We start from the raw sequence: 21,052 nt of genomic DNA, 5'->3' as shown, positions 1-21,052 counted from the left end.
ATTCTCTTAGGGTTTGCAAGACTTTCTTCAGAATCACATCACGGAGGATCTCCTATACACTGGGTGCTTCCAGCAGGAATGAGTGCTAAAATGCTGGGAGGTGTCTTTAAAATTGACTGGATTTGCAGGTAAATTAGACACTTTAGTATAGATAACTGAAGTTTTGAATATGCTGCCAGTTTAGAATAATGTGTTAAAGTAAAACCATCAACATATGCTTACCTTACCTTGTTTACTACCTTTATCATCTAATGTAGGACACAAACAACAAAGGTATATTAAGTCTAAAGTTGTGTTTGTTTTCTGTATTAGTAATATAGCAGTAAATGAATTGGACAGTGGCTTGAAATGTCTGGCATATCTATATAATTTTAGCGATTTAAAGTGTCAGCTATTGTGGAATGGGAAATAAGTACTCTGACTTAGACTGACAGCTTCAGAGGTAACTAATTTAGTTGTGGACAATTCATATTTTTTGAGGAGGTTAGCAAATGATGTTTTAGTTGCTATTGTGATCTTTTAAAACTGAGTTACTATTTAACTTTTATTAGAAAAATAATAAGGTTTATTTTGAAAAGAGTTGTCACTATTTTTAGGTCCTTACTGCTTACTGAATTATTTTACACAAGAAGCTCATTATTTAAGTGATCTTTACATGGCACACACAAGTCTATTACCTATAAAATTAATTTTTGTTAAGTGTCTGAAAGGAGATAGTTAACTTTGTGAGTTTTAAGTTATTTATGGATATTGGATCTTGAAGAGCACAGAGGAATTGGTTAAGAAAAAAATGCTGTGCATATGCAGGAAAGCAGACTAAGTCAAGGAAGGGCATGGAAACAAACTATGGTGGGTGGGAGGATATATGTTTGAGTAGGATCAGGAGCCACATTTTTTTATGAAGCAGATGGTAGTAAAAGAGAAGATCAAATGGCAAAGATGGGTAAGAATGAATGAATATGAGTCAGTCTAAGCTTTCACTGTAGGATAGTGAGGAGCTGTGAAGATAGGGGCAGTGACAAAGTAGAAATGCCATACAGTCACTTACTGCATAATGACATATCCATCAAGAAAGAATCTTGTCCCTTAAGATTATAGGACCTGTAAGAGGTACCTATAGTACCATATTTTACTATACCTTTTCTATGTTGAGATACACAAGTACTTTCCATTGTGTTGCAGTTACGTACACTATTCAGTACAGTAACATGCTGTGCAGATTGGTAGGCTAGAAGACATAGGTCTTACCATATATCCTAGGTATGTAGTAGACTGTACCATTTAGGTTTGTGTAAATACATTCTGTGATGTTCACACAGTGAAATCATCTGATGAATTGTATCCTGTCATTAAGTGACACATAACTGTATTAGGTTGATAATAGCATAGCAAAAAGTTATCAGAAAAAATACTTCATCCAATTATTACTTTCTGTGGGGAAGAATTGGATATCATCTAAATTCTTCGAAGTAGAAAATAGTTAAATTATAGTTTGTCTCAAATATATGTGGAAGTAATTGTGCACATATCCTCATGGAAAGGTACAATAAATGAAAAAATACGTAATTGTGGTACTGGAATGCAATGTTAGGCAGTGAGCTATCCCCCACCTCCACTCTATTGCTCCCAGGAGTTTAAAAATACAAATTTATAGTTTGTTAGAAATCAAAATTATAAGTAAGTTATAATTAAAGTTTGAAAATCTGGTAACACTTTATAGGGGAAGTAGTGATTACTTTTTAGTAGAGAAATTCACATTTTTTAAATTTTGTGCGTGTGTGTGTGTGTCCGTGTCCGTAAAGGCCAGAGGAAACATGGTAATGTAACGTATTTGCAGGTGTTGCTTTCTTGAGAACAGGAGAGAAAATAATTCTCCATTTTTACATGGGTGGCAGCAGATTTTGTTTTGAATGTTACTTATTGTGTTAGCCGTCATTTTTACATTACTGATAAAAAAATTTGTTTCTTAATTTTAAGATTAATTTTTTCATGGATTATTCATCATGTTCCTCTTCATTGACTTATTGACTATTTTACTAACTTGTTTGAAATGTGTAAAGTAACAGAAGCGGTAAAGACAAACCCAAATTGACTGTCCTACTATCGTGAAGTATAAAATTATGGACAGTAAAGTACTTTTATTATTTTAAAGTAAGTTTATGGGTTTAGATAAAAATATTTACAAATATTTTTATACAATAAAACTATAATTTTAATTTTTTTAATACCACTAAGTTCTGTTCGAGTAATTTTACAATACTTTATAATTCTGGAGGGCATGTGATATTTCTAACACTGATACTTCCTTAGGTAAGTCACTTGAACTCTGAGTTTAAATCCTCTCTATATAGTGAGAATTACATTTGAGTCTCAGAATTAAAACAATTTAAATTTAATAAATACAAATGCTAAGGACTTTGCTATCAATAACAGTAACTGCTATTAATATTTTTTTCTTTTTCAGATATGATAGTCATGAGATTTCAATTTAAGGACCCTTTAGATTTAATAATAACTAGACTTAAGCTTCTTTAGGGGTTATCCCTCTATCACTTGTATCAGTAGCATCTGATAGTTAAAATGCAGAATCTTGAGACCCACCTCAAACCTGTTAAAATCCCTGACGGTTCAAGTGGTTGGTAGGCACATGGAAGATTGGGACCAGATAAGTGTCATGTTTTAGCTGAAAAACAGAGGGAGGCATAAAAAGTGACTTACTAAGATTTCCACCTGTAATTATCTCAAAATAAGGCATAATCTATGAAATATTTATCCAGAGTTATATTTACTGACTAGGTTTTATGTTCATGTCCATTCTAAATAACCCATTTCTCTTTTCTTTCAAAGTCTCTCCATTATTCCTTTTAGCCTTAATCAACAAACCACTATTCAGCATATAGAGCCTCTGCATGGCTGGGCATGGTGGCTCACGCCTGTAATCCCAGCACTTTGGGAGGCTGAGGCTAGTGGATCACTTGAGGCCAGGAGTTCAAGACCAGCCTGGCCAACATGGTGAAACCCCGTCTCTACTAAAAATATAAAAATTAGTCAGGTGTGGTGGCGCATGCCTATAGTCTCAGCTATTTGGGATGCTGAGGCATGAGAATTGCTTTAACTCAGGAGGCGGAGGTTGCAGCAAGCCAAGATCATGTCACTGCACTCCAGCCCGGGCAACAGTGAGACTCTTTGTCAAAACAAAAAACTGCACAATTTTACGTTCTTTTGTTCAATTTGCCCTATTTGCAGAATCACTTATGTCAGAGAGTTCTTCCCATGTTCTCAAAGAACTCACAGTAAAGATAAGTTGTATCTGTATGCTTCTTTATAACATACCTACGTAGAAGGTAACTGTTAGGTTGCTTGTTCTATAATTGTGATCTGAGAAGAAAGGATAAAGTAAGGATGATATATAGACCACGGACCCTGTAATTTCTCTTAATTTATTCTGAGCCCTGTTTTGCCTCAGGCTTCACAGTTTTCTGTGATGTTCTGGCTGAGATTAACTGTGTTGAAACAGTGAACAGATGTCTCTTGAATCTAGTTAGAACCAGTGCCACCAAAGAATCTCAACCCCAAGTGATACATCTAGCTTGGCATATGCTTTTACTTCTACTTTGGATCATAGATGTTTAATTGCTGATATTTAAATAACAGTGATAATCCCGTTTATAACCTTCCTGTATTTTGGTAGCTGTAGGTATTCATTTATTCCTTTCCTATAACTTTTAAACTGGCAATTAGAAGAAAAATCTAAAGTATTGAACAAAATACAAAGAAAACTAACTAGATCTCTGCCTCTGAATATTCTAAGCTTTGGTGTGGACTTGTTCTAGTCTTTCTACTTCTGACAGCCTGCAAAGGGGGAAAAAACATTCCTCTTCACTCACTTTTGATAAGTGAAGTAAGGTGCTTATTAGACAAACCAAGCTTTTAACTGATACTTGGTGTTTTCATTACTCACTGACCACTCTTCCGTGTGTGTGTGTGTGTGTGTGTGTGTGATGTATGATGTATATATAATTACCGTCATAGAACATACCACCTTGTTAATTTAACTCTAAAAAACTTCTTATTCCCTGCAAAATGTCAAAGCTTTTTTTTGAGGTTTAAAAAAAATTATATAAAATCCGAGCATTCATGCTGGGTGCAGTGACTCATGCCTGTAATCCTATTATTTTGTGAGACTGAGGTGGGAGGATTGCTTGAGCCTAAGTGTTTGAGACCAGCCTGGACAAAATAGTGAGATCCTATCTCTAAAACATAAAAATAAATTTAAAAAAAGATCTGAGCAGTCAATATTCACCTTCAAGAAAATTCATGTAAGGTTATGTGTATGGCATGTTCACTGGACAAAGTTACTTATGTTTTCCCCTTTCCATTATGCCTCTGTTCTAGCCCTTCTCTTTGTTTCAAATGTAACCCTGCTTAGTTATCTACATAAGGCTTTACCTGGGTTGCTTTTCTTTTAAACTTATCTCATGTGCCACTTCTTTCGTAAAGCATTTTCTGTTTATTTTTCTTTCTTTTAAAATAGATAAAACCACCCCTATTAAAAAAACAAACCTGTATTGTGCACATGGTACCCATTCTCTTTGAAAATTGTGCATGATTGTTTATTTTTCTTTGATGGCTATGGAAGAAATGTTAGGGATGCAAACTCTTGTTTTTCTCATCTTTGTCCTTTGGCTGAACAGTTTCATTTGTATTGTAGGCACAGTGAATAGTTCTTTAAAGTATTTATCTATTTTGGCATTACTTGTTTTATGCAAAGATAGATAAAACCTTATCAGATACTGTTAATTTACAGTTATTTCTTGGTAGCTAACAACTGTTATGTGTCATTTTTGTATTCATATGACATTGTGCTAGGTTGACAAAGAAGTAGAAAAATACAGGATATCTTTTTAAGTTTGGTAAGACCATTTTGTCCTATGGCTCAGAGATCTTAAAACCAGGTTATTAGTATTTAAATTATATAGATACTGCCCTCGAGTTTCAATAGAGGGCATAATTAATACAAATATATGAATTTATAAATATTTATTGCACAACTCAAGCCATTCTATGGGTAGTGAAGAATATTGCCATATTGAATGAGGGACTACAGTTGAATCAGGGAAAACAGCCTCCAACTAAAATTAGGAGACACTTCTCTTTTCATTTGATGTTAACAGCTGGATTAAGATCCAGCTTCTTTTTGATCAGTTAATAAGTACTTTTTAAGTTCACAGAAACAAGGGATATGCTAAATATTTTATGTGTCATTTCATTTGCAAACTGTGTAAAATAACTATAAAATATATGGTGATATTCTTGTTATCAGAGGAATAGATTCAGGCTCAGAGAAGAGAGCTGGGGTTTAAGCCCCAAGTTGTCTTGGTTCTCAAGCCGTTGCTTTTAAGCTCTTTTTAGAAAACTGGAGAACATGGAAAAAGCTAGTCTCTGACGAGGCTTTCTGTAGGGAAAACACCGAACCATAGTAAGTGATTTTTAAAATTTTAGTCATATTTAAGTCACAATACAGGAATTCACTACTAAAGGTAGTATAAGGCCCTCACGGGATTCTGCAGCAGAATATAATTGATATTATTTTGTATTTAGGCGTGAATTACCCTTCACTAAGTCGGCTCATCTCACCAATCCTTGGAATGAACATAAACCAGTAAAGATTGGACGTGATGGACAGGTTTGTGGTTTTAATTGATTCTTCAAAAAACATACATTTAATCAATCCTTTTATAGATCTTTATTGATGGATTTGTTTTAACCATTTTTTTATGAAGGAGATCATGTGAGTATTTGAGAAAACAGTCTTATCTGAAGTTATAATTACTGTGATTAAGACTAATAAGACATCCATTAATATTGAAATATAGGTAGCTTTATATGGTACTTTCCATATAATTGAAGGAAATATTTTTAAAGAGAATTGGCCAGATTTTAATTATCTTTTTAACTCTATTATCACTGTCTAACAGATTCTTAGTTTCTGTAATACATTTTAGAATTGTTACTAAGTATATGTGCTCATGTTTTCTGAGTAGAAAGCAATTTTCTGAGAAGATTAAATATATTTAGTCAGGTTTTCAAATCTGCAAAAGGAAGTGAAAATGTGGAGTAATTTAAAATAAACCAAACCTTTGACCCTTGTAGTTTTCTCACATAATTCTGAACTAGAAATTTTATTTTTTAATATTAATTGTTATTGTTTTGAAGACCAGGTTATGCAAGTGGCTAATTTTTGTATTTTTGGTTGAGACTGGGTTTCACCATTTTGCGAGGCTGGTCCCAAACTCCTGGCCTCAAGAGATCCGCCTGCCTGGGACTCCCAAAGTGCTGGAATTATAGGCATGAGCCACTATGCCTGGATGCACAGAAGTAATACGATGTTTTATTCCTCATAAGTAAAAATGTTTATACTGTAATTGAAAATGATTTAATTTTTAAAAGCCCATAGATTGGTCTGCCTTTGTGGTAAATTTAAAGAATTTCAGTGCATTTTGTAGATTATATATCAAAGTTGCTGGCGCATACACTAACATGTATTTTTCCTGCATTGTATTAAGATAAATGAGTTTGCTCTGATATTTTTGTATTTTGCACAAAGAAATATTCCCTTTTTTTCAGAGGGTGATTGTCACAGCATTTTAAGCAACTGCATTTGTGTATTTAACTTTGGAGATTCTGTACTTTTAGTTATTACCCTTCATATAAATATATACGAAACACTTTTGAAATGTTTTATAAATCTGGAAGTTTTATTCGAATCCCACATGATCATCAGCTTTGGAAAGAAAGCGTCCAAGTCAGTTTTTGTTCTACTACATCACGAAAATACAAGCCTGTTGAAAGGGCCTGTTTTTGTTTTATAAATTGCTACTTTCCTATTCTAGGAAATTGAACTTGAATGTGGAACCCAGCTTTGTCTTCTATTTCCCCCCGATGAAAGTATTGACTTGTATCAGGTCATTCATAAAATGCGTCACAAGAGAAGAATGCATTCTCAGCCCAGATCTCGAGGACGTCCATCCCGTCGAGAACCAGTCCGGGATGTGGGAAGGTTAGAAACGTTCTTTGGACTGATAATAGGCACATGTATCAGAATAACATGATGGAGGAATATGATTCGTCAAAAGTTTGTCCTGCGGTAAAGAAGAAAGAGAAAATCCTCAAATCAAGCTGCATGGACTAGTTTGTGGCTTCATTGAGGATTTCACATGGTCACCTTGGTCTCAGTCATTTTTCAAGAGGAAAATGGGGATCTTTCCTTATGCAGAAAAATTATCTGATAACCAGTGATAACCAGTTCAGATTAGATAATGCTGTGATAATACAATGTATACAATTGAAATGAGGTAGGCATTTGTTGCTAAGAACAGGCTAGAAAGGAAGAGGAGGAAGTCTTTATTTGCAAAAATTGTTAATATTTTGTAAAAAGCCTTTTCTTTCAGGTGTGTCTCTGGATAAGCCTTATCAGATATGGGACTTTTATAAAGGATCACTAATATTTTTTCAGAAGATGACGCCTCATTTAGAGGATAAAATATTTAAGTTATTTTGATATTCAAGAGGAGCATTATTGGGACTATTTCAGATTTTATCACCGTGATGTGTTAATCCTATTGCCAAATATTCTCTAACATGTACCCAGTGAATTCATACATCTTGCTGATCTTCTGAAAACAATAGGTTCTTTCCAAAGGGGATCAAGTGGCCCTGGGAGACCCGGCAACAAACCAAAAAGAAGGGCTGTTGCTGTGTCTGTTTACAACTTTTCCAGATGCTGGCAGTACCTGTGGACTTAAAGTGTTTTTTAGAGGATCGCCATGTTATTGATCACTACTTTATGAACTAAACAGCATTTTCCAGAAAAAGGGGGTTTAACTTGTACAGAATTGGAGAAGTCTTTGCAAAGAACTGATTTAAGCCCTTCTACCCAACACCTTCCCCTGTGTAGATTTGCACACAGCTAAATCTAAAATATTCTGCTAAAGACTATTGGATGTATGGTTGATGGGATGAAACCTTTGGTTAAATTTCCTTTTGGTGGAAACATCCTGTGGTAGGTACAGATAATCCAACAAGAGTCCCCATTTCTTTGAGCTTAAAAAGGACACTGTCGATTAGGTAGGAGGAAACCTGGCAGAGCCCCTTATTTTTGGCCTAAAAGGACTGAGCACCAAGATGTCTTTTGAAGTTTTAAGCTAAGAGGTTTCCAGTGCAATACAGTATATACAAGTGAAGTTTTTACCTCAGTTTTGCAATGGACTGCAAACTATACTTATTACACCACTACACCTTCTCTCAAGCCTGCCAGGGCCTCCATTTATGTATGTGGCTTACAGCTTAAAGTCAGTAGTTGGACTACTATATGAACTGTTACTATCATGTTTTATACCGGTCGTAAATGCACTCCCCAAACTACAGGAAAGCGGTATGTTTATTTTTTAAACCAGCTTTTAATTTTCTTAGTATTATTTATTGTAGATGCAACTGTTTTTATTCTGTTGGGGGGCTTGGGATTATTGCACAAAACTTTACAGTTTGAGTGAACTTGTGTTGAAAAAGTTAATGAAAGCAGTTGGCACGCAAACAAATAGCTGAAAACTTAGTGAATGCCAGGTTGTTTAGATCTTAAGGGTAAAAAGATATATATATTTTCTAAATATTTTGGACCTTTTTTTTTGTTTAATTCTTTATTAGCTGCTAAGTAAATTGAAGTGTATTTAATGATGTATTAACCCAATTTATGGAAGACAGTAAAGAACAGCCCTCTGTAGTCAGTAAAATTTCACCTTCCAAAGAATATATTTTGAACTAGTTTTATGAACTCTGTTAAAATTCTGACCCATTACTTGCCGATTTATAAAAGCAATTTTATTTTGAGGCATTGTCTCTGGAAAAAAATTCCCTTAATTCTTAAATGTCATTAAATGTAGAAAGAAGAATTAAATGTTATTAAGGAATATTAAGAAATTAGTTTTTTAAACTTTTAAGATTTTAAAAACTTTCATGTAAAGTTGCTTTTAATAAGTATCAAATTTTCTGTATGATCATGTAAAATCATAATTTTGTGCAAAGAAGAGGAAAAATAAATTCTTAATTTTGTTTAGACTTAACCTAAAATGACATTTATAAGTTTTAAATATATAGATTTTAGAGTTACATATTGTAAATAATGATAGGTTTTCTATTTTTATTTTTCAACTGAATGGAGACTTTATTTGGGAAAGTGTTTTAATTGTTAAACTGATACTTAGTTTGAGAATGGCTTTGTTTACTTTTGTTTAGACTACTAAAATGTGACTTACATGTTTTGATCGGACTAGTCTGCAGTTTTCTCGTAGCATGAGATGGCAGGGGATATGTGCTTCCAGCACTACATTTAAAGCTTGGTTTATAGGAATTAATTTGAGAATCAAAATGTAGGAATTTAAAAATAATTTGCTTACTAAAAATTAAGATGTTAATTTAAAGTAAATAATGGATTATTCTTTGTACTTATCTCTGTCAGAAACTCTTGCTTTACTCTTTGTTCTCCCAGCAGTTTTTGGTTTAATTTCTAATATGTCTAATTTGTGTAGGCGTCGACCAGAAGATTATGATATTCATAACAGCAGAAAGAAACCAAGGATTGACTATCCCCCTGAGTTTCACCAGAGACCAGGTTAATATTTTATAATCCTGCAGATATTTGATTTCAAATTATTGAAAAAAAAAAACAAAACAAAACAAAAAAACAAAATTCACAATCCTACAGTTTTAAAAGTGAAAAAAATTCAAGACCTGACTACTTAAATCTTGGGAAATTTTAGTAGTTGTCATTAGTGTGATTCTTCCCTTAACTTTGTTAAGGTTGTCTAATCTATTCCAGTGTAACTCATCATATCCTATTAATTACCTGAAATTGCTAATTTTGCAAAAATGGAAACTTATCTGCACATGTGTTTAAGATTAAATGTAGTTATGAAAAGCAATAAGTTTACATTCTATCAGGTTTTTTTGTTCCTTGTGGTAGTTAGCATTTCATGTGATATATATATATTCATATAATGCTTTTTTTTTTTTTTTTTTTTAATCTTTATGTCTTTGGAGAAGAATGGGAAATATTCAGTATGTAATGTAAATATAGCTTTTCAATGTATCCCTTACTGGAATTTAAAAGAGCAAACTATATTCAAGAAAGGATATCATATATTTAGAACAGAGTCAGTGATACACTTGTGAAACTTAGACAAGGAGATTGATGTTAGTGATCATAATAGAGATTGATGTTAGTGATCATAATAGAATTATTATATAACAAGTGGCTTGATAAGCCTCATTCTTCCAAAATAGGAGATTCTGTTGTAGAAAGTGAAAATAGTTTTTCCCTAGTAACATGACAACTCAAATGTTTTTACATTTTAATTTGTTGGATTTTTACTAAAAGAAGCAGGGGAAAGAATATTTTTCTAATCACCATGGATTTTTCGTTTACACAGTATACATCTTCATTTTTGCAACATTTGCAATTTCCCCCCCATTTTAAGTTTACATTTTGAAAAGCTTGTCTGTGGTTTACTTGGTAAGGCCTATATATACCCAAGGTGGAAAGTAAACATTTGTTTTAAGGAAGTCAGTCCTGTCATAGTGTGCTCAAGATAGTTCCGATGCCCTTGCGTTCCCTATGATGCAAAATGAAGAAATTTTCTGATTAGCAATATTTGGACTGTGAACATAGAAGATACATATATGAAAGTTTCTCTAGCAGTTTACAATTCTGCAATATAATTATTTAGTTACTTCCTAGATTATCATGTAATCTGAGAAGAAAATTTGAAAATGGGATAATACAGTAATAGCATCACTTAAAGTACATATTTCATGGAAAGAATTGAAACGATTGGTAAGGAAGGTTTAATTATAATGCCAAAATAGAAAAATATAAATTTGATTTACTCAAATGCTTGATGTTTGAACAGGGTATTTAAAGGATCCACGATACCAGGAAGTCGACAGGTAAGTCGGGTTCGCTCTTGCCTAGCTTTGAATTACATTCTTGGAACTAGCTTATGAATTACCTGAATTTAGTTTCACAAATCTTATTCCCAACAGACGATTTTCAGGAGTTCGCCGAGATGTGTTTTTAAATGGGGTAAGCATTTCATTTTATCTTTAATATAGATGAAATCAGGCTCAGATTTATTTTGCAGTTCTGTGATAATTTTTAATTATATTGACATTATCATCTTTCATTTTAGTCCTACAATGATTATGTGAGGGAATTTCATAACATGGGACCACCACCACCTTGGCAAGGAATGGTTTGTATTGCTCTTATTTTTACAAGTTATATAACTTCATTTGCATTTCTAACATTTCAGGTGCTTAGTCAGAATATGATTGCTACAGTTACTCATTAAAGAGACTTAAAATACAGATTTTTGGTGGTAAATGATTGTATGCTGTCTTTCAAACTAAACACTAAAAGTTATTTGTGTTAATAGTACAGGCTTGAGAACCGTAATAGCATATTGTAGTGATTAGTAGTGAAAGGTCTGCTTGGGTTCAAATACATTTCTTTTTCTTCCCAACTGTATGACCTTGGGTCAATTTCTTAATACAACTCTTAGTTTTCCTCATCTGTAAAATTTCATGGGTATTCATTGATTCTTTGGCTCATCAAATATAATATTTAGTACTTATTCTGTGCAAGGTACTGTGCTTGTTCTGATTATGTCCTGGTTAATGAAATGAACATCATGACTGTCCTGGTATAGCTTAATATTTAATGTAGTAGTATCAGTCTCACTGTCAAGAAAATAAATTTACAAAGTACATGTGAAGTTTAGCATAGTGCCTCACTAAATTTAATTTTCTCTGTAAAATAAGATTAATTAGACCCTGATTATTACTGCTGTTTAATTATTTCCTTTAAGAAAACTGAATTTTTCTCTTAGAGTATATTTTAGGATATTGAAGATAGCTGAAGTATTAATTTTCAAGAAATAAAAACCTGGAAGCTTAAGTAGCTTCTGCGTTTCTTCACATGCATCTCTTTATTTTAAATGCTCTATGTTATATGGCCTCTTCATCTGACTTTTGTTTTACTTTAAGGTATACAGTTTTACACCATTATATGCAGATGGTTATGACACTTTTCCCTGTAGATTCTAGGAAATTTTAAAAATGGAAATATTTAATATATGATCTTGATAGTAACTATGAAAATAATCTTTGATCTACACTTTATTCATTTCATAATGGCATTTAAAAGTTAATTAGCTCCTGGACCTTTTTTTTTTTTTTAAGAGACAGTTTCATTTGGTCTCCCAGGCTGGAGTGCAGTGGTGTGATCATAGCTCTCTGCAGTCTTGAACTCCTGGGCACAAGTGGTCCTCCTACCTCAGCTTCCTGAGTAGTTGGGAGTACAGATGCATGCCACTGTGCCTGGCTAATTTTTTTTACAGACACGGGATCTCACTCTGTTTCCCAGTCTGGTCTCCAACCCCTGGCTTAAGGGATTCTTCTGCCTCAGCCCTCTAAAGCATTAGAATGTGGGCATCAGCCATCATACTTGGCTTGTTGATGTTTTTAAGCATAGATACATACAAAGTGGTTAACCAGTTCACCAGTTGTAGAACTAGGATGCCTGATGTTGTATGCCTGCTTCACCACTTTAACAGTAGTGTGACTATAAGCAGGTTAGTTAACTCCTTGTTGCCTCAGTTTACCCTTTTGTAAACTAGGAACAAGAGTGTCTATCTCATAAGGTCGCTGTGAGAATTAATTGAGACTAGTAAAGTGCTTAGAACAATGCCTGGCTCACAGTAAGCACCATGTACGTGTTTGCTATTTCCATTAGTATTTGTATGATAGGAGTAGAAAAGTATAAACGTTATATCTTAGATGATGTATAATTTTCAACAAACAAAAAGGATATTTTGAAACACTTTAATGCCATCAAAGTAAATCTCTAGTTCAGATTCAGCTATTTGTTTAGGATTGGTGGTTTGGATGAAAGGTTCTAAGAATAGCTTGTTTACAAAGGTATTTGGTAGATTTTTAATGGAAATGGTTTTCCTTTTTTAGCCCCCTTATCCAGGAATGGAACAACCTCCACACCATCCTTATTATCAGCACCATGCTCCACCTCCTCAAGCGCATCCCCCTTACTCAGGACATCATCCAGTACCACATGAAGCAAGATACAGAGATAAACGAGTAGTAAGTGCACAAGGAGGCAAAGGTGTGAGGGAACTATTTAGAATTCTGTAGGTAATTTAAATATGGGGAGACTAGAGTATGGTGAATGACAGACCGTTGCATATTCTTACTGCAGACTGTTTTGGAGTAATTCTCAGTTTGTTTTTATTAAAAATGCCTGATTATGCCCCTTTGGATTATATAGATAGAATATATTTCTTTTACTGATCAAATCACAAACTGCTTAAGGCAAACTCCTACAAATATAACTCCTTTTAGGTAAATGTCGTAGGTGTATAGTTCCTTGGCTGTGTTCTTTCCATATTCAGATTTTAATTATACTGTGTAATTAATATTGTTAATAGATATTTCTGAACTTTTGTGAATTCTGATCCAAGTTTTGTAGGATAGATGGTGTATTAAGATAGCTAATGAGCTCTATATTCTACCAAATGTTAAAACTAGTAACTGATGAATTGTTTTACCTCTGGTTATTGTGATGATGCTAGCAGAGAATAACCAGATTGTTATGATATGTAGCAGAAGAATAATTGTCCTTTATTAATTGGTTCTGTTAATTATTTGATAAGGTTGATGTGAAAGCTCTCTTTGATGCCTTCAAAATAGGACCAATGAAAAAAGATAGACTCTATCTTTTTTTTCTTTTCTGGGTTTTTCAGTAGTGGGGTTGAGTTTATTAAATGCTACTTATTTATTTTTTACTAATAGTACTCTTATTTTAAAAAGTGGAATTGTCCTCTGGCAGGTGTTGGAAGCATAATTCATATGCATTTACATTTGATAGCTTAGAAAGTAGTTTTGTTGTTAAAGTAGGATACACAAGTTAGAATGTTTTCCCCTCCTTACTTAGGGTGATGAGTTTGTATGGGGCCAAATAAACACCTTTTTATTTTCCCACTTAAGACGAAGAGTGAGCATATTTGTGAGAGTCAGAGCAGCTTTCTACCCTATCTTTGAGACATTTTTATGTGTTGTCAGTAACTTCCTTATCCTCATCAAGGTAGTTATTTTCTCCAAATCAAATCGTATGACCTTTTAAAATAACTTGAGAGTACTAATTAACCAGTTGACAAACTTAATTAGTAATTTGTTTGTTTTTAGTTAGGCATACAAGAAAGAAACAATACAGTCTATTTATGATGAAATCTTAGTTGACTAGATGGGTTGTGGTGTTTTAAAAATTCCTGTAAGTGATCACGTGGCTTTTAAAATACAAAGTCTAAGATTTTTTTTTTCCTGAACTCTATTTATCCTTTTTAACAAGTTCTGTTTTATGGATCTTTATGTAGTGGGTTTTTGGTTAGTATACATATTCTCTGCTTACATAATCACATATTATTATATATAAAGGGTAATGTGAAATTGTTTTTGAATCTTTCTTTAGCTAAGTTTTGAAAAGGGTCCAAAATCAATAAGGTGAGCTGAGAACTCAGAAAGTTTAAACTAGAGCAGAGGCCAAGTTTAGGAGCAGCGACATCTTCCTTGCACATCATGTAGTTGTAACAATTGAGTTTGAAAGAAAATACGGAATATAATACTTTCTAATTTCACCTTAAGAGGGCAGAGTTGGTTCATTTTGTAAAATTGAAGTTGGTAGAATTGGAGGAAACATGTAGAGCTGGCCTATTCCAGAAAAACATTGGTGACACTTAGCATAATTGGCAGCATATGTGAATAATGGTTGAAGGTCATCACTAATTAATTTCTTTGACCTAAATTTTACTGAAGGGATCAGATGGATAAGTCATTAAAGTTAAATGGAAAATGGCATGAAGAGATTTGTATAATCTCTTATAGATGTCTAATGAGACATCAACCTTTTTCTAAACTATGTCAGCATGTTACTTTCTGGGAATTAATTTATTAATGCATTTCTTTAGAGTGTTCTCGAACCTCAGTTACCTCATAGGGAATTTTTTATTTTTTATATATATTTTAAAATTATTCCATAAATTTTTTTTTTTAAATCAGGGATCCACTTACACTATTTGCATTTTTGACATACCTAATACATTTCATCCCTTTTCTAGCATGATTATGATATGAGGGTGGATGATTTCCTTCGTCGAACACAAGCTGTTGTCAGTGGTCGGAGAAGTAGACCCCGTGAAAGAGATCGTGAACGAGAGCGAGACCGCCCTAGAGATAACAGAAGAGACAGAGAGCGAGATAGAGGACGTGATAGAGAAAGAGAAAGAGAGCGATTATGTGATCGGGACAGAGACCGAGGGGAGAGAGGTCGATATCGAAGATAATCCGCTTTTGGAAGCAATGATTGTTTAAAGATACAAAAAATCTTGTATTTTTTTTGTGTGTGTTTACAAGTAGTAAATTTATTTTCAGCTGTCTACCTATAAAGTTCATTGTGTAGAAGGATTTATTATGACCCACCTTTGTTCCAAGCATGCAGTATCATAAGAACTGGAAATACTCAAATCCGCCAAAAATGCACCGTTGACAGTTGAATTGACACTTTTGTTGAGGCAGAATGGAACAGTCCAAGAATGTAGATATTGATTCTTTCTCCATAAATGTTCATCTTATAGTGTGTTCATCCTAGAGTTATTTGTTTGTTTTTTTCTTTTTTTATCTTGATTGATAACTGCCATGATATTTTACTTTGATGTGTTTCTACATGTAGTTGCACACGGTTCAGTAAAAATAATGCTGCTATCAAGTATGCAAATATTGAAGTATGATGGTTTGTATGGCAGTGTTGTAGCAGCCTCTTGGTTTTTTTCCCCTTTGCCTCTTTTTTTTTTAAACTTATAAAGTCACTTTTTATTTTTCTTCAGTCTTCAATGATGAGAGCAATATTAAGAAGACATTGGTATCTAATTTTTAATCTTTTTAAATGAAAAATTCCTATGTTCGGTAGCGTGGTTGATGCTATTGTTTAGCCTTCCTCTCCAAACTGTATACATTGCCTTGGAATGTTCACAACTTGCGTGCGTGGCAGCGGAAGATGATTCCCATATTCTACATTGCTACTGTTTTGTATAAAATAAATTGGTAAAGATTGACACTTACCTTCCGTATTTTTTTTCTTATCTAGTTGCAAGTTTTTATTATGCAATAATGGACAAAAAAGAATGCTGTTTGTTTAGGGATTATAGGAACCAGATTTGCTTTTTTTGAGGCACATTTTAGCAGAAATGATTGACCTAGGAGTAATGAAAAGCTTGCTTCTCTTTCTAATATAAGATACACAGAGTTATGTTAGTATTTTGGCTAAGTATTTATACACCTGATAACATTTTTGAGGGTACTCTGATTACAGAATTGTTTATTTAGGTTTTCTGTTTGTTGTTTTAGTCTTTGGTAAGTGAAACTACTTTGTACATGCTTTCTACTTTACTTCATAAATGGACTTTTAACTCTCTTAACATTAGTTCTGTATTTTAAGTTAACTGTCCAGCTCTCCCAGTGGTAACCAGCTATAACATAGAAATAGAACTGCCGAAGAAAACAATTTATGAAATAATTTTTTGAATTTTAATTTTCTTGAATTACACCTGGAGTTTTGACTTTTGGAATTTGGCCTTTATAAACATTAGGAATATTTGAATATTTGACTAATTTCTTTTATAGTATCAAACTTAGTTTGTGTAAAAAGTCGCCATAGTTTTACATTTAATCTGTATTGGCCTGAAAAAGAACATGGGCACTTTATTCTTACAGGATGTTTAAAACTGTAGTTTTATTGCATTCATTTTCATACTAGCATGCAGAGTATCTTCCCCTACATTCACAGCAGTTTTCATTACCAGTGACAAAACTAAAGCCTAAGGATTTGTTTTAAATCTACATTGTGATAGAGTGGAAAAATAACCTTTTAGAAAACCTGAGTTCTAGTTTATGCCTTGCCTTTAATTAAACCAGTTGGTGATATATGGTAAGTCACTTCACTGGCATTATGTTTGTATTCTTCAGTAAACTAGACAAGATGACTATCTGCAGTTTTTTAGGAATTTCTGTAACCAGTTACACAAAACTGGTAGCTGCTATTAAAGGTATTTTCCTGAAATAATAGTAAGTTATAAATAAAACTGAGCACCTTGTATGCAACGAACACCTTGTGCTTTTAGAAAGAAACTCATTTAAATGGGCTCAGAGAGGCTAGTAAACTTGCCCAAGATTAAAAAGGTAGTAATTGATGGGCCAAGATTTTATCCATGTTTTTATTTAATTTGGTGTTTCTAAGGAAGCCACCTCATCACTTTTGAAAAAATAGCATATAAATTAATGTCTGAATTGATGGTACCAGCTTATATTGAGGTTTTTTTTTTGGTTTTTTTTTTTTGTTTTTTTCCCCTGTGAGATGGAGCCTCCATCGCCCAGGCCGGAGTGCAGTGGCACGATCTCAGCTCACTGCAACCTCTGCCTCCTATGTCCAAGTGATTCTCCTGCCTCAGCCTCCCAAGTGGCTGGGACTACAGGCACGTACCACCACACCCAGCTAATTTTTGGAATTTTGTAGAGGGGGTGGTTTTACCATGTTGACCAAGCTGGTCTCAAACTCAGCCTCAAGTGATCTGCCTGCCTCAGCCTCCCAAAGTGCTAGAATTAGAGGTGTGAGCCACTGCATCTGGCCTGAGATTTTTTTAACATTTTCTCCAGGCTTAATTTTAAGCACAGGATTTTTCGAAAGTTCTCATCCACTTAGATGTTAAGTCATGCTTTGTGTGTTGGGTGTTAAAAGAGTTTGGTATTGAGTCAATCCTATTTTAAAAAGCTAACATTTTTACCAAGTATCTGGCATTATTCTAAACCCTCGTGTTGGCTCACATAATCCTCACTGTTTTCTCCTTTTCTGATTTTTTTTAAATAAACTGACAGGAACATTGTATAAAAAAATGCAATATATTTTTTTCTGTACAAAAGAGAGTATATAAAATCAGAATTTTTTAATTTAGTATTTGTCCACATTTATAACAGCATTTTTCATGAGAGACTTGGTTTCATGTACTGTACAGTACTGTGATTCTAAAAGTCTCCATATAAGTATGATGTGTTCAGGTGAAAAACAAAATTCAGTTATTCAGAATTTAGAAATCCAGTCAAGGATTTTATTGGCTAGAGTAATAGTTGAAGGAGTGAGAATTCAAGCATGTAATTTTTAGATTTGATTTTCTCTATAATGGCTTTTTCTCAAGTATAGTCTACTTTTTCAGAAAATAGCTATTATCCCCAAGCTTCCATTGTCTATGTAGTTTCAGTGGTAGAAGGAGACTTTTCCTCCCAATGCCCATATTAATTCCCCAAAAGGACTGAATAGCCATGTTGGCTCTGGAGTCAGCCCTAATCCAATCTGTATGTGCAGGGAAATGGGGTTCTTTGACTCCTAGCATGGCAGGCGAGAAGTTATGGTCACCTCTATGAGGATTACATCGGGAAGGACGGTTTCCGAAAGACATTGACAGACAAAATTTAATAGATGTCCATTAAATCATGATTTCATAGAAGTTCTAACGTGAATGGGTCGGACTTTCCAGAGCATTTTGTCATCACAGGTGTGCCTTCTTGCTCTTGGATATCTCTGTGTAGATTTTGCTATAGAATGCCATGGTCATTCTGAGGGCCACATGTATCCTGTCATAAAATGTTAAACCTTTGGTCATGTCAGGGGTATGGAATTGAAAAAAAGAAGGAACTGTTGCCAGCATTTAACTGACCAAATTAGAGTTTCTTGACTCACCGTAAGGGTGACCGGGACACACATGGATAATTTTATCCTGATAATGTAAGATTTTATTTGGATAGGAAACATTCCAAATGCAGTTTGAAACACCTTAAAACTGAGGCACACAGGAAAGAACAGGCTCAAGTTTATAGTCTTCAATTTCCTTAGTAGGAATAGGAATCCTAAGAGCATAAGCAATCCATGCGTAGTATTCTATTATCTATCATATGGGTCATTCAATCTCTAATTTTTTGGGGGTGGGGGTTCTCTTATTTCTAAAGCTTACACTTTTTTTCCCTTTCAGATTCTTCTGTGTCCTAAATATAAATTATTGACTATTGTATTAAATACTAATATCAAACACTATTGACTATATGTCTTAGACTGTTGACTGTTAACTGTTTTCACTTGTAACCTTCATACTAGAGATTTGAAAGATTTATAGTCAAAAATAACAGCTCTGAAAAGGAATATATAATATAAAAAATGTAAGGCTGGGTACGGTGCCTCACACCTGTAATCTAGCACTTTGGGAGGCCACGCAAGTGGATCACCTAAGGTCAGGCATTCGAGACCAGCCTGGCCAACAGTGATGACACCTCTCCTCTACTAAAAATACAAAAATTAGCAGGACATGGTGGCACATGCCTATAATCGCAGTTACTCAGGAGGCCGAGGCAGGAGAATCACTTGAATTTGGGAGGCGGACGTTGCAGTGCTGAGATTGTGCCATCGCTCTCCAGCCTGGGTGACACAGCAACACTTTGTCTCCAAAAAAAAAAAAAAAAAAAGGTTATGGCAACAAAAATATAAATTGTTGGGAAGAAGGTAAAAATCTAGAATAATTGTATATGATCTATGTTGGGTTGTTACTAGCTTAAAATAGTGTATTACAACTATAACAGGTTTTATGTACACCCATGGTAATGACAAAGCAAAAAATTAGATACACAAGAATGATGAAGGACAAAGCTTAGTACTACAAAAAATTACCATATCACAAAGTTAAACAAGAGAGGAAGAAATGAACAAAGAATCTACAAAACAACTACAAAATAATTTTAAAATGGCAAAATAAGTCTTTACCTATCAATGATAACCTTGATTATAAATAAATTATCCAATAAACAGTGGTTGAATGGATTAAAAAACAATATATGTGCTACCTACAAGAGACCCACTTCAGCTTCCAGAACACACGAAGGTTGAAAGTAAAGGAATGGAAAAAGATATTCCATACAAATAGTAACCAAAAGAGAGCAGGGGTAGCATAATATACATGAGATAAAAGACACTTCAAGGTAAAAACTTACAAAACCAAAGATGGTCATTAATGATAAAGGGGCCAGTTCATTAAGATGGCATAACAATATATATGCACCTAACAACAGAGCATCTAAATATATAGAGAAAGTATTGGCCAGGGGCAGTAGCTCACACCTGTAATCCTAGCACTTTGGGAGGCCGAGGCAGGTGAATCACCTGAGGTCAGGAGTTCAAGACCAGCCTGACCAACATGGTGAAATCCCGCTAAAAATACAAAAATTAGCTGGGTGTGGTGGTGAGCACCTGTAATCCCAACTACTCAGGAGGCCGAGGCAGGAGAATTGCTTGAACCTGGGAGGCAGAGGTTGCACTGATCTGAGATTTCACCATTGTACTCCAGCCTGGGTGACAGAGTAAGGCTCCATCTCAAAAAAAAAAAAAAAAAAAAAAAAAATGTACAATGTACATGAAGGAAAAAAAAATAGCAATACAATAGTAGGCAACTTTAATACCCCACATTAAACACTGAAGCGCTCAACCAAACAGAATACTAAGGAAATATTGGACTTGAACTGCAGTCAACACCAAATGGATCTGAGAGACGTAGAACTTTCCATCCAAGAGCAGCAGAATATAATTTCTTTTCACCTTAGTACCCTACATTAAACACTGAATAGCTCAACCAAACAGAAAACTAAGCAAATAACTGGATTTGAGCTGCAGACTATACTAAATGGACTGACAGACATAGAACTCTACATCCAAGAGCAGCAGAATATGCATTTCTTTTCTAGTGCACGTAGCACATTATACCTCAAAAAGGTAGAAAAAGAACTAAAGACAAAGTTAGCAAAAGGAGGAAAATAACACAAATCAGAATAAAAGCAAAAATAA

At 34.1% G+C, this 21,052-nt stretch overlaps 1 protein-coding gene across 4 annotated transcripts in view; it reads left to right on the top strand.

The window, feature by feature from the left end:
* Positions 1-16,238, top strand: part of YTHDC1 (YTH domain containing 1) — a 36,589-nt gene extending 20,351 nt beyond the window's left edge. For 2 of the 4 annotated variants that reach the window (XM_032259308.1, XM_032259306.1), the window contains 9 exons: positions 11-128; positions 5,602-5,686; positions 6,894-7,060; positions 9,585-9,667; positions 10,965-11,001; positions 11,098-11,137; positions 11,244-11,306; positions 13,075-13,209; positions 15,240-16,238. In XM_032259308.1, coding sequence (XP_032115199.1) covers positions 11-128; positions 5,602-5,686; positions 6,894-7,060; positions 9,585-9,667; positions 10,965-11,001; positions 11,098-11,137; positions 11,244-11,306; positions 13,075-13,209; positions 15,240-15,464 — 953 coding nt within the window. In that variant the 3' untranslated portion in view covers positions 15,465-16,238. Of the gene's footprint in view, positions 1-10; positions 129-5,601; positions 5,687-6,893; positions 7,061-9,584; positions 9,668-10,964; positions 11,002-11,073; positions 11,138-11,243; positions 11,307-13,074; positions 13,210-15,239 lie in introns of all 4 variants that reach the window. The other 2 variants (XM_032259307.1, XM_032259305.1) reach the window with 1 other exon arrangement.
* Positions 16,239-21,052: the final 4,814 nt, after the last annotated feature.

The sequence above is a fragment of the Sapajus apella genome, unplaced genomic scaffold (assembly GCF_009761245.1).
Source record: "Sapajus apella isolate SASKATOON/1434 unplaced genomic scaffold, GSC_monkey_1.0 scaffold108, whole genome shotgun sequence".
NCBI lineage: Eukaryota > Metazoa > Chordata > Mammalia > Primates > Cebidae > Sapajus > Sapajus apella.
This window is presented reverse-complemented; position numbering and strand designations above follow the sequence as displayed.